General features: G+C 34.6%; 1 protein-coding gene across 11 annotated transcripts in view; it reads right to left on the reverse strand.

Moving 5' to 3' along the window:
- Nucleotides 1-14,113, reverse strand: part of SSBP2 (single stranded DNA binding protein 2) — a 286,525-nt gene that overhangs the window by 209,679 nt on the left and 62,733 nt on the right. For all 11 annotated transcript variants that reach the window (XR_012376689.1, XM_073887546.1, XM_025866724.2 and 8 more), the window contains exon 2: nt 176-248. Coding sequence is in view for 8 of the 11 variants with exons in the window: in XM_025866724.2 (XP_025722509.1) it covers nt 176-248 (73 nt within the window). In the remaining 3 variants the exon portion in view is untranslated. The remainder of the gene's footprint in view (nt 1-175; nt 249-14,113) is intronic.

Here is a 14,113-nt window from a genome sequence, read left to right on the forward strand (position 1 = left end):
AAATAGGACACTAAAACTGCTTACAAATAACCTACAAAGACTATATTATGCATATTGATAACCAAGCATTCACTATATAATATGTAATGATAGTTTTTCAAATAATTGTTACAGAATATTTTCATTCACTTATATAAGAAATCAAAATAAAATACGGAAAATATATAAAACATACCTCTGATAAAAATGTTTGGGCCGATTTCTGAGCTCCTACATGGAGCAGATATTCATATACGTAGAGTGCTAACCTGGAAAATGAATAAAATATTTATTGAGAAGAGGTGTACTTAACATTCATTCTTTAAATAATGCACATACCTTTTCATTACAAAAATATCTTACACACTAACAGTGACAGAAAATCAACTCTTCCCATATCTTTTCTATGAGAGTTCATACATGTCTGTTCAGAAAGAACTTAAACTAAATAACACACAAAGAAAAAAGGGAAATGTATCTTTTCTTGAAAAGAAACATCTAAGTAGGGATTTTTTCCTTGGGTCATGTCACTTATCATAACCTCATTCCCTTTGTTATACCTAACATAATTGATAATTTATAACCCAATATTAATAATCTCCATAACATATTTTAAAGTATAGTTATTATCTTTCATTATTAAAATAAATGAATTAAGTAATTGGACCTTTCTAACAACTTTATATGTCCTTCAATCTTTTTGGTGAAATTAACATAAACTCCAGCTGTTTGCACACCTGTATGCCAAAATGGGTGCTAAAAGCTCATTTTAGTATCTGTTCAGGCAACCTCTCCTTACTCTTTAGGTCTGATTGTTAAACCAGTAATATAATATATTAGCTTATAAGGATGCAAATTTTCAGCAAACCACAGCATTAAGTAAAGTTTAAAAGCATCAAATCATATTAAGCATTTGGGTACTTATAGTTTAAAGGTTAACACAAAATTACATATAAATTTATCGTTCAAATACAGAATATTAAGTATGCACTATACACTTGTACTACTCTCATTATCTTGTGGATTCAGAATTTTAAGCTACACCATGTGGCTCAATTTCAGTTGAGCTGTTAACAAAATATTATTCATAAACCCAAATTAGTCTGAGGCAGTATTTTTAATGATATCTTGGACTGATGCCCAGATAGCTCACAACAGTTCAGTTTCTGCTACACTGTATTTACCAATATTAAGCCAGGTTTACAGTAAACAGAACAATGTAATAATAACCACAATTCTGTAGAGCTACACTATTTCTCTTGCCAAGTGAATTTTTGATTGTTAAAGATTGATAGCATTTGCAAAAATGAATATTTTCTTCGTTTTCATGAAAAAACATCATGCATGTAATGAAAAGAGAAAGCCTGTACAAATTCAATTGCTCTGTCCATTTAGTTCTTTCCCCATTCCAAAACTGCCAAACGTTTAAAATGAGAATTACTCTGTGGTTACTAAGTACCACAAGAGAGTAGACAGACATCTGTTAAAATTAATCATAGATAAAAAGTATGTTATTAGAAACATCTCCTAACCTCTTCAAGTTGAATGACACTTCTTAGATCATGCTTCTCAACCCTTTTTCTACCCTAATACACATGAGGGATATGACATGCTTCTTTCGATAGCAATATCTCCTGTGGAAGTGTGGTTCATCCCCAAAGTACATAACGGATGAGAGAATTGGAATATTCCTATAGTTTCAAACAAACAAGCCCTACTGGTGATTCTTACCACAACACACATATCCCACACAACCTGTCCCTCCACTAACTACTCCCAACCCCGTCACATGATTTCACTGACCATGTTGGCAAATCTCGCCTCAAAAAAGAGAATTATTTGTGAATTTTTCCCGGAGACACTGTGAAGCCTCAAATTTGCCTGCCAGGGATGGTGTCCCCCTACTGCCTGGGAAGAAACCTGGCCCCAAGTAACTTCTTACAGTTTGTCAAATCTTAGGCCTGACACCAAACCAGTGTTAGAGGCTAGACAAGGAACCCAGGCCTAAGTCGAAGGGTGAACAATAGGATGTTCCACCAAACTTGGAAATATAGGAAGCAAGAGGCAGAATGTAAAGCAGAGACACCATGGTGGTCCTTGGGGGTAAGAGAACAGACCCCAGAACAGTCAAGGCCAGAGCACAACTGTTGCTGTGTCAGTTGACACATGAACACCTTGCAATGAACACCATTCCTTAAAGTTAAGCAAATCACTTCCTCATAATCTCTTCTTTGTAATATTAAAGGGGCTAATATACTTCTACTATGTTTTCCTCCAGTTAATCAGGTAACAAAAAGGATATCTCTTTATAAATGGAATTAAAAGCAACAATCTCTACTCTTTCTCTATGGGTATAAGACAGTGATTATAAAAAATGTATTGGAAGGGGCATAGAATCAATGGGGGAAAGGAGTTTCAAATGACATAACAAAAAATTCTGAAGCATCCTCCAAGTGGTGTGCCTGTCCGCCCACCTTTAGAATCTGTGCTGTAGCAGCACATCGTTACCAACAGGGTGATACCGTGGGACAGGGCTGAAAAAAACCTATCCATAATGCCACCTCTTATGTCCAAGCTCTGTCCCTTGAACAAGATTAATGCTTCCAGGCAGCCAAGATCTATGCTGTAGAAAGAGTGGCAGGGACTACTGCATGGGTGAACAATTAACTCTACTGCCATGATGACTCCCTAATACATCACCAGCAAATCTCCAATATTTTAACTACCATCTCAGTGCAGATTTTCCAAACCTATTTCTGTGGCCCTATTGTCTCTACCAAGCTCCAAACCTGCTTCTCTAAATTACTGTTGGAGGTTCCTAACAAGATAATTCTCTTTTAAATTGATCACATCCAAAGTTAAACTCATCTTCTCCATCTGTTTATATATAGTACCTGTGCACACCTTGAATGAAACAGAATTTGAGTCGTTTCCTCATTTGCAAAATGGAAAGAATATTTTTCTTGTAATATTGTTGAAAGAATTAGAGTACAATGATTGTTATAATTTCAACTAACTCTCTCACATCCGATATTACCAGTCATGTGCTGGACTCACATTCTCTCCCACATTTGCCAGTTCGTTCTATCCCCCTCCTGCTCTTGGCAGACCGTTCAGAACCACAGCCATAGCAGGAACATTTGCTCTAGCTTCAGATACAGGTACTATATATTTCCCATCAGCTCCCCATAGTAGAGGCATCAGGGCCACCAGAAATAAGAATCTCCAGAAGGTTCTGGGGAAAAAGCCCTGCAGTAAAAGATACCATTTGAACACCGATGATTCCAGGGGAGTGGGGAGTGACACTTATCCACCCATGTAGGTAAATCATGGCATGGTCCCTTGCCCCGTGGCATGAGATCAAAAATATAAGACAACATTCTATTTGGATTCAATTTCTACTGAACAGAAATTTAAAAAAATAAATACTGAATATACAAATATTTAAACTGTGTATACTCTCAAATTAACATTTTCTTTTTTCCTTTTCAGAATCTTTAAAAAACTTAACTACTTTTGATAAATTAGAGTGGCTATTTAACCTAATGGATAATAATGTGATCCAAATACATAAAAAAATTAAGAATCATGCAGTAAGAATTTATATACATATACATATGTATATGTGTACATACTGTCCATAGAAACAGAGTAGAAGGAAACATGAGTTATAGCTAATGGTAGAAACATTAATAACAATAAGAAGAAGTAACAGATGAAGACCAGCTGGTAACAGACAGACAGGAAAAGAAAACCCAAACAAAGCCTTAAAATCTTAGGGCCTACTTAAGACTGGAAGCAAACATCCCCATCTCCTTCAGAAGACCTGAGGGCAACTTTCCTTATAGCATTGTCCTCTGATTAACAATCATATAATGGTAGCTTTTGTCTGCAACAAAAGTTTTAAACTTTGTGCCACTCATACCATACAATACTCTAAGATATTTGGCTAGATAAAAATATGAAACCTCTGATAATATTTTCTGAAACATTTTTTTCCCAGTTTGTTGTTTGACTTAATTTTGGTCAGGGTTTTTTTGGAGGGGGTGGATTTAGATATTTTTAATTAAAATTTTTTTAAAGATTGTATGTATTTATTTGACAGAGAGTGCGTGCGCGCGCATACAGCAGGGGGCGGGGCAGAGGGAGAGGAAGAAGCACAGGCTCCCTGCTGCAGACTCAGGGCTCAATCCCAGGACCCCGAGATCATGACTGAGCCAAAGGCAGATGCTCAACTGACTGAGCCACCCAAGGCACCCCAATCACTACTAATTTTAAAATCTAGAGAATGTTAAACATCACTGTGAATCAAAGAAATATATATTAAAGCAACAATGGGATTTAAATTCTTACTTAAACACATAATATGTGAGGGAATGGATACTCCTACTGCTGATGACAGTAAACTGGTATCACTGTTTCAAAACCAATTTGGCATTAAGTATACATCAAGAATTTGTAAAAAGAAAAAAAATGTTTACACACTTTGACCCAATAGTTCCATTACTAGAAGTCTAAAGAAATTATCCTAAATCCAGAAAAGCTTAATGCACAAAAATTTTTAACCAAAGATTATGTAGAACAATCAAAGAATAAATAAATAAATAAACTGGCTGGAGTTACAGTGAAATATTTTTGCATTAGTTAATTTCATGTTTGAAAATATAATTCAGAATTTAGTTATAAATCTATTCAATAAGCACTTAAATGACTCCTCTCTGCTTAACTACTGAACTTTAAAATCTGTGAAAATGTCATTACCACATGACCAGATAAAATTACTTCAAATTAACTTGTGAAAATTATAAAATCTAACAAAGATACAGATTTTTACCATTCACATGAACAAACTCTATTACATGCCTATCACTAACAGTACTAGGACAACTAAGCATATAACTAATAAGGCATATACAACAGGTACTGTCACTCAAAAGTCTAATTATAGCAAATTCTCAACCATCCTTGTAAATGAAGGACTTTACAGTCTGAGAAAGGGGTAAAGACCTTACTCCACTCAATTCTTTCTATAATCTAGCTATCTTATTTGAGATTAAATCTCTTCCTCCAAAGGAAATGGTAGGAAAAAAAAGGAACTATGGGCAAGATATTAAAGAGGTTTCTAAAACAAGATTGTTAATTTGCAAACAAGTTTTCCAAGCTACACATAAATAAAAGGTGAATACTTTCTATAGTTCAGAGCTAATTTCTAACTCTTTCTACATATATGTATATGTACATATGTAAATTATCTTTGTATATGTGTATAATGTATCATTATTTAAAAAAATCATTTCACAAAAGTCGGCTAATAGAAAAGGTCTAATTTTTTAAAATCTGAATTTAGAGAACAGTTAAAGTGGATATGACTGTTTATACTATAGAAAAGATGTTTTTATCTTGTGAACAGGATTTATCAAGTTACTTTTATATTACATGTGCTAGTTATAATAACATACAACTTAATATTTATAAAACTTTCCAGGAATATATACTATAATGTGTGCCATTTTTTTTATAATGTGTGGATAACATTTTATTACACCTCACAATATTCCTATACGGGACACAGAGTTATGAACTATGTAGAAATATTATTAGGTGTCTATGCAGTGAAAAATCCAACTACCAATAACTGACCATGTCTGTCAGCCTGACCATAATGTCCTATATCTGCTTTTCAAACTTAAGTCTATTCCCTATTAAAGAACCTGTCTTTTGCACACTGTCCTTTGAATATTACAATAAGATGTAGTGTTGAAAATGAAAAGCAAGAGAAAGCTGCCATTTAATATGAGAAAACATCCATCCATTCCAACTTCAGTGATTAAAACTAATTATTAGCATTTTGCCATCTTCTTACATTTAGCAAGGAAAAAGAAAAAAAAAGATTCAAGTAAACATAAAGCTTTCAAATTAATAGATCTCCATTTGTAATTTTAAAATTCTTTCGGTTAGGCCCTGAAAAAAAAAAGAAAAAAAAGAAGAAATTCTTTTGGTTAATTCACTATATGTACAAAGGAAGAAGGATGACAGGGTTAGATAATAAAAAAGCTATTCCTAATTTGTCTTGAAATTACATTACTATAATGTACTTTACTTGTTTTATCTCTATTTGCAGCACCTAAAATGGTAAGTATCCAATACTTTTTTTTTTTTTTTTTAAGATTTTATGTTTAAGTAATCTCCACTCCCAGGAGCTTGAACTTACAACCCCAAGATCAAGAGTCCCATGCTCCACCAACTGAGCCTGTCAGGCGCCCCTCCAATACATATTTTTTAATAAATGAATCTCTTACCCCATGCATAAGGCTCTTATAGAATCCTTTAGTTTCTTCCATTCAAGGCATTCAAATGAGAAGTGTCAGATACCCCCTTGGATACCTATTTTAGCATTATCATCCTCTTAGTATCCTTAAGATTCACCCTCTCAATAAAATATTATAGTTTGACAACATGAACGTTGGCAAAACAATTCTGTCACACTGATTCAATCCCTATCTAAAAAAAAAAATGTTTTAAAGAAATAGGTTAGTCTATTTAATCACGGGTAGTAGATTTTTGTTTTATTTGTTATTTTTAATAAAATTAATCCTTAAAAGACAATGACTTTCTTCTCTCCTCTCCACTTCCTTTTAAAAGAAAATAAATCAAGGTTAGGGAATAAACAACAGAAAGATGATAGAGGGCTACAAGAGGGGTATTTTGTAAAGAATGGTCTAGCTGTTGCCATTTAGCACTGGTGAGCTCTATGTATCCAAAATGCTACATCCAAAATTTAGTCCCCATCTTTTGTGCTTAAATTCCAATGTCAGTAAGAAGACTTAGATACAGAGAACTTAAAGCAGATTAATTTCTCCTACTGGTCTTTTCTAGTCACATCAGATCTAGAAAAGAGATCTCTCTTATTCCTGAGCCACTGTATAATTCTAGTGTTGACCAATGACACATATCAATGTCCAAATGTGATTCCTAGGTGATAAAATGCCAGTAGTTAGCTGGATCACAGCTAGCTAACAAGTAGCAGAGAACATTTGACAGCTACTGAGAGGCTACTCATGAGACTGTAAGGGTTTAGCAGTGACACTAGATCAGCCTGATCAAAGTTTCAACAGAGCTTATAACCTGGTGCTAAGGAGGTAAAAAAATTAGAAATCTGTTTCCAACATCGTTTTTTTAAAGTTCTTCATCATTAACAGTGAACCCAAAAAACTGATTTAGAGTGTCAAAAGCTGTCTATGCAACCACACAATAATAAAACCCAGCTTTTGTTTTAAACACACCAAAATGTCTATTTTTTTATATTCTCAGTATCAGTTTTAAAGAAATAGATACCTGATATATATACAGATACTGAAGATACTAAGTGTTCTAGGGCAGGGATAACTGCATCAGTTAAGGTAGGGACAGGAATGAAAGATCTAACAATTACATGGATACCTGGGCATAAAAAATATGTTACTCTGCTAATGTCTCATTGATGTCATTTATGATGGACAAGTAATGTTTGGGAATATGATTTGAAATTAAATGATTTGGTGTACTTAGAAACAGAAACACTTGCCTTATATAGACAGGCAAGTTGAGAATCAAAATGACTACTATCAATTTGGGGGAACTAAAAAAGGCTAAGACATAAAAATGAGAATTCATAAAAAATTAATCAACAGTTTGTAGAAACACAATTACTGATAGAAAATTCACAGTAAAATTTTCCATCCAATCTTCTATCTAAGCTATTTACATTGGGAATACAGTACTGATTCTACTTGATAATAGTACTTACTCCATTTCAATCCAGCTGGAAGATTTTATACTTTATACCTAGGCTCCCACTTGCTTATGGAATCTTGATATACATAGTTTACATCTTTACTTTCTGTCTGTGTTATCCTTACAGAGAGCAGATTTTCCTTACATTCACCCAGAACACTAATCCTTCTTAATCCTTGCTGACTAACTTGGAAGTTTTCCCATACTCTGTTGTTTTTGTTTTTTAAGATTTTATTTATTTTGGGGGGTGCCAGGGTGGCTCAGTCGTTAAGCCTCTGCCTTTGGCTCAGGTCATGATCCCAGGGTCCTGGGATCGAGCCCTGCATCAAGCTCCCTGCTCGGCGGGGAGACTGCTTCTCCCTCTGCAAGCCGCTCCCCCTTTGTGTTCCCTCTCTCGCTGTGTCTCTCTCTGTCAAATAGAGACACACAGAGAGAGGGAACACAAGCAGGGGGAGTGGGAGAGGGAGAAGCAGGCTTCCCGTGGAGCAGGGAGCCTGATGCGGGGCTCAATCCCAGGACCCTGGGATCATGACCTGAGCCGAAGGCAGATGCTCAACTACTGAGTCACCCAGGCGCCCCTCTATTTCAATGTTTTAACATCAAAATTAACACCAGACACCAGACTTCTACTTATGCCATAGAGGAGTAAGTGGGACTGAACTTGCCTTCTTTCTTTAAGCAACTTTCTAGAAAACTGGGTATCTTATATGATCAAATTTGAGTGGGATTAAGGCCGCTGGAATTTGTGGGCAGAGTATCAGACAGGAGGGAGCTATACAGGAAAAAAGCTCCAACAATCTGCATAGGAGTCCTTTTGCATAGGTATGAGGCTGGACAAAGAACATTGCTCACATAGGGCTGAGAAACCACTAACTACTCACAGTAGAAAGACCTCAATGAATACCAAGAGCATTCAGTAGAGAACCACGAGTCACACATCAGAAGTAGAATAAACTAGTCTTAGAGTAAAAGTAGACTTAACCCTAATTTTAACAACCCAAACCAAGCTTGTAACAGTATTATTGTGTAGCCAGATTGATTTGGCTAGAAAGTAGCTTTAAGTAAAGATAAGTACAAAAAAAAAAAGTGATACTGGGTATCAACTCAGAGATATTAAGATAACATTCAAGTTGGTAAATGACTTGGCCAGTGGGTACAAGGTGTATATGAGAAATGTTTGTACTTTTACTCAATTTTGCTGTGAACCTAAAATTGGTCTTTTAAAAAAAGTATTTTTTTAAGGTGATTGTGATGGATAATGGAATTTCTTACTTCCTTCTCTGTACTGTTCTGTATTTTGCAAATTTCGTATAATCAAGAAAAAATTATTTTAAAACTTTGTCATGAGCTCATAGCTCCTTCCCCAAGCTTATTATAAATTATTATCTATATGGAATATTTTCCTCAAGTACAGATGAACTGTAATAGTTTAATAATGTTATTTCAATGTAGTATAACCAAGAAAATCTTCCTTCTAAATAATGTAAATTATATATCCAAAGAAATTAAGATGAGTAGAAAATATTTAAAAGACAACTAATGTTTTCCTGCTGGCTACTAAACACCAAAAATAACTTATTCAGAATTTCTTCCTGGCTTTATCACTCTTATTTTTCTTAATTCTTCCTATTAATTCTTTTTTCTAATCTTTGCATATGCCATTTTGGCATTTAGATCTATTGTGCTTTACATCTGTTTTCTTTTCCCATTCACTTTACATTCCCTACTACTTTTTTAAAAAAATATTTTATTTATTTACCTGACAGAGAGCACGAGTGGGGTGAGGGGCAGAGGGAGAAGCAGACCCCCCACTGAGCAGGGAGCCCAATGTGGGACTCAGTCCTGAGACTCCGGGATCATGACCCAAGGCCGAAGGCAGACACTTAACCGAGTGAGCCACCCAGGTGCCCCTACATTCCCTACTACTTTTTGTACCTTTTTAAAAATGTTTTCCCTTATTCCAACTTCCTTAACCCCAGCCAGATCCCTATGATCATCTACCTATAATACATTTGGCATTCAGTAATGTCTTTAGTTGGACCTACCTCATTATTGTCATATTTAAAGCATCCACATTAATATGAACCATTAAACGAGGGTAGCGCTTATGATCCATTTTCCATTTTCCCTAGAGGAATTTTGGAAGAGTTTTTCTCATGACAAATTCCAGCAATGTCTCTAATCTGTACTCCTTAAGGTATAGGCAGAACAGAAAAGAAATGCTTCAGAAGATTAGAGCTACAGACACAAGGACCCAGAACTCTTAATACTACAGGAGGAAGTGGGCAGGTGCTCAAAAGAAAACTGCAACTCAGGAAAGACAAAGGATAATTCTTTCCCTCTGATTTTCAGTGCATATAAATACATGGTAATTATTTTTTTTAATTCTTTGGAGCTTTTGTTTTTTAAAGTTCCATATAAAATAATCAGAACTACATATTTGGTTTTTTTTTCCAGATCTTAATCTATTTTCTAGCATTAGTTTGAAAGCTTTAAGACATTTACAGCATTCAGTCTTTCAGGCCATTTATTCGCCTCTTTCTTAGGCAACTCTTAAGCATCTATTTTGTGTAAAGTACTGAGAACTAATGAAATATTAATTTAACACCCACTAATGATGAATGGTCAGAGAATGTATCTTTATACCAAGAAAGAGTTTAACAAATTAGTAACATAAAAATAAATATAAATATCTAATGTTAGAAACATAAACTATTTTCAAACATTCTGAGAAACTTCACAAATAAACAAACGCTGATCACCATCGATAGTAAGCTCATACTATTATTCTGGGTGTTAGGAGATACAAATTTTGCTCTAAGGTAATTTTCAGACTTGTTAATAGGATGAAACATATAATTAAAAATAAGATCAGTAATATAAAGTAGCATATGATGCTGTCCAGAAAACAAAACATCAAGAAACCAGAATAGGAAGAGGCCATTATAAGAGACTCTTGACAAAAGAGCTTCAACTGACAGAGGAAATGGCGCTTAATCTAGGTATTAAGGGAAATGGGATAGCAGGAAGAAAAGGGGATTTTAAAGAAAAGGGTAATAGCATGAAAGAATTATCTATATTATATTCGACACTGGTGGTCAAAGTAAAATTCTCTATGTACCTGAAAGTAATAAAATGGTTTCATAAGATATTCTATTATTGAGAAAGATTTCTACATACCAATACACAATAGAAAGATTCTACTCTAGTATTATGGAATATAATATAGTAATAATAGCAACTTATATTTATAGTGTTATATAGCTTAGAAAATGCTTTCACATATGAAAGTAATTTATTATTTAGTAGCAACTTACAGTAATTTTATTTTATTAAGAATTTTTTACATAGTTCTCTTTTAATTATTTTTAAGCTTATATTAAAATGAGCCTTATTACGTACATCTGTAATTGAAAAAAATGTTTATCTAGAAGCCATTCCCTATCGCATCTCCTAATTAAAATTTAAGTTACCATGAAAAGCTTGAGAATACAGAAATTTATTTTATGTTCAAAACATAAGCAAAAACCCACTCCTTTTTTAAATATCAGAAAGTGGAAAGTGGAATCGATATTTTTCAAATTTAGATAAACTTAGTCAGATTCTTCAGTTGTATTTGTATCTAAAATAAATATTTAAAATGTATCTCTACATAAGAAGTCAAAATAATCAATAGATAAAAGAGAAAAACAGCCAAGGGGAGAAAAAACAAACAAACAAGATTAAACACAACATGAACCTCTACAAAATTAATCTCCAGATATTCAATTTCTAATCCATTGCACTAAGAAGCATTTAGCATTCATGGGTGCCTAAATCAATGAAAAGAAAGTGAGCTAAGAAATCTGACTTCCTTAAGTCCAGATAGAAATAAATCAAACTAACTCCTTGATTTTAGATAAGCAATCACAGCATAATCAGCATATCTGAAAATAAAATTTAGGAGATAACTAATATATTTAGATTCCTGAATTTATGTCCCGAAAGAATAGATACTCTGAAACACCGCACTAAATCTGATTAAGGTTAGTTTAACAAAAATAAATATAAAATCCTATGCCTGAATCAAAAAACTTGTACAGGATAGACAAATATAACTTAATAACAGCACATGTAAAAAGGTTTTAGTTGATTGTAAGTTTATGAATTAATATCATGTCTGACTGCCCTGCCAAAAGAGCTGATTTTATCTTTAAATGTGTTAATGAAGTATAGAACTAGAAAGGAGAGGTAATATTCCTAGAAAGATAAGGAAGAAAAAAAAAAAAGACAACTCATGAACAATGGCTGAAAGTGTCAGGATGCGTAGCCTGCAAAAAGAAAAGGCCTAAATATTTAATAGGGTGTCAATTATTAGAGGGATTGGTCTAATTTCATATGGCCACAAAAGGTGGAGCTAAAACCAATGGTTAAAGTGAGAGGAAGGCAAATTGTAACTCTGTATCACCAAGTAACCATTAGCGCTATCCAAAAATGTTATAGGTTGGGAAAGAACCATTTTGGGACTGGGAAATGTGACTGTCCAAACAGTGAAAGTACAGGTTGAATATGGGGATACTGATGAGGTTTTATTCACTGAACAGAAGTTTGGACCAGATGACCTTTAAAGTAGTTCCCAAGTACAAGATTATATAATCCTATTTCAACTAAAATATGGCCCAGAGCAACTGAACTATTTGGCAGAAGAGATGAGATTAGGATGTGTGACTCTTAAAGCTTAGACCACTATATCTAGAAAAATACAGCAAAATATGATTCAATATCTTCCTCAAAGAAATTATATATCCAGGAAATACCACTCTGTGACCAAGTAAAGGACAAAGAAGTGGAAGTTCACCTGTCAAGTTGAACCTAAGGTAACTGCTAGCACAACCACCACTCCCACCACTCTGCTGCTACACATAATCATTAAGAAGATAAACTCTTGTTTCTCCACAATATAAGCCTGTGTAGTTCCTATAGATCCATATGGACCAACACACTAAAGTTACCAAATCAAAAATGTAAAGTATACCTATGGGAAAAACCTAACCCTACCAGTCAAAAATTATTCAACTCCATGAATGTTGGTTTGATGGGTAAAATCAGAGCAAGCAGAGTTCCAATCAATAAAAAGAAAGAGGTCTATCACCATAAGACTCTAAGAGAATAGGAAATTTCTAAACACATTTACTCCTTCCAAATTCCCCCAGATGTTAGCTTTTCAAAGAGCAGAGAATTGCTACATCCTATATTAGTTTAATCCTTTTAACCTAATCCACCCTATAATTAGAAACCATAATTTTTATTCCAAAACAGTTGAAGGGGATAAATTACACTAATATTGACAATTACAAAGCCAGCTAAATAGAAAATGTGTTATAATAGGTTCATGGTGATAAATCAGATTACTATGCCATTTCAATGTTTTCTTGGCATATCAAAATATAATTTATAAAATGTAAGTAAAATATTTAAGCAAAGGTCTGCCTTCCATAATTGGCTTCCCTAAATATCTGCAAAACTAAATGTGTTTGAAAGCAGAATGGTCTGCAGATCCAAACACTGTCAAGTGCATAATCTCTTCCTGTCTTTAAACAGTTCCCTTCTGATTATCCACAGTAATGTACAAGAGAAATACCATGAAAGTGCCAAAACAGCAGATTAGCCAAATTTACAGAGCTCTAAGAAGTTTCTTTCTCCTCCCCCAAACACACACACACACAAAGAATTTTAACATTATAGCAGAGACTGTTAGTTGCCTCCAAGGTCTCTCACCAGAGTGGAAAGAAGCCACATTTTTAGTTGGATGTTATGGTTTCCCAGCTAAAAGATAATGTTCCCCTATTTCCCTAGACACTGGGTATGTTCACTTGCCTCAAATTTGGGCAAAGAGATATAGATTGAAGTTGGAAGACTTATACAAGGGGGTACACTCTTCTACGTTCACTTACCCTGCTCTCAGTCTGTAAGGAGAACATGAGGGCTCTCAGCCTCCATCTTGAGTCACGAGAATGAGACCCCTTTAGGAATGCCAGATGCAATGCACTGAATGTTTGTGCCCCCCCCCCAAATTTATGTGTTGAAACCTGGCTTCTAGTGTGATGGTATCTAGAGGTGGGGCCTTTGAGAGGTAAGTACATCAGGAGGGTGGAGTCTTCATAAATGGGATTAGTGCCCTGATAAGAAGACACATAGATCAATGGAACAGAATCCAGAGCCCAGAAATGGACCCTCAACTCTATGGTCAACTCATCTTTGACAAAGCAGGAAAGAATGTCCAATGGAAAAAAAGACAGTCTCTTCAACAAATGGTGTTGGGAAAATTGGACAGCCACATGCAGAAGAATGAAACTGGACCATTTCCTTACACCACACACAA

This window comes from Callorhinus ursinus, unplaced genomic scaffold, assembly GCF_003265705.2.
Source record: "Callorhinus ursinus isolate GAN/ISIS: 27379988/994484 unplaced genomic scaffold, GSC_fseal_2.0 scaffold3, whole genome shotgun sequence".
NCBI classification, from domain to species: domain Eukaryota; kingdom Metazoa; phylum Chordata; class Mammalia; order Carnivora; family Otariidae; genus Callorhinus; species Callorhinus ursinus.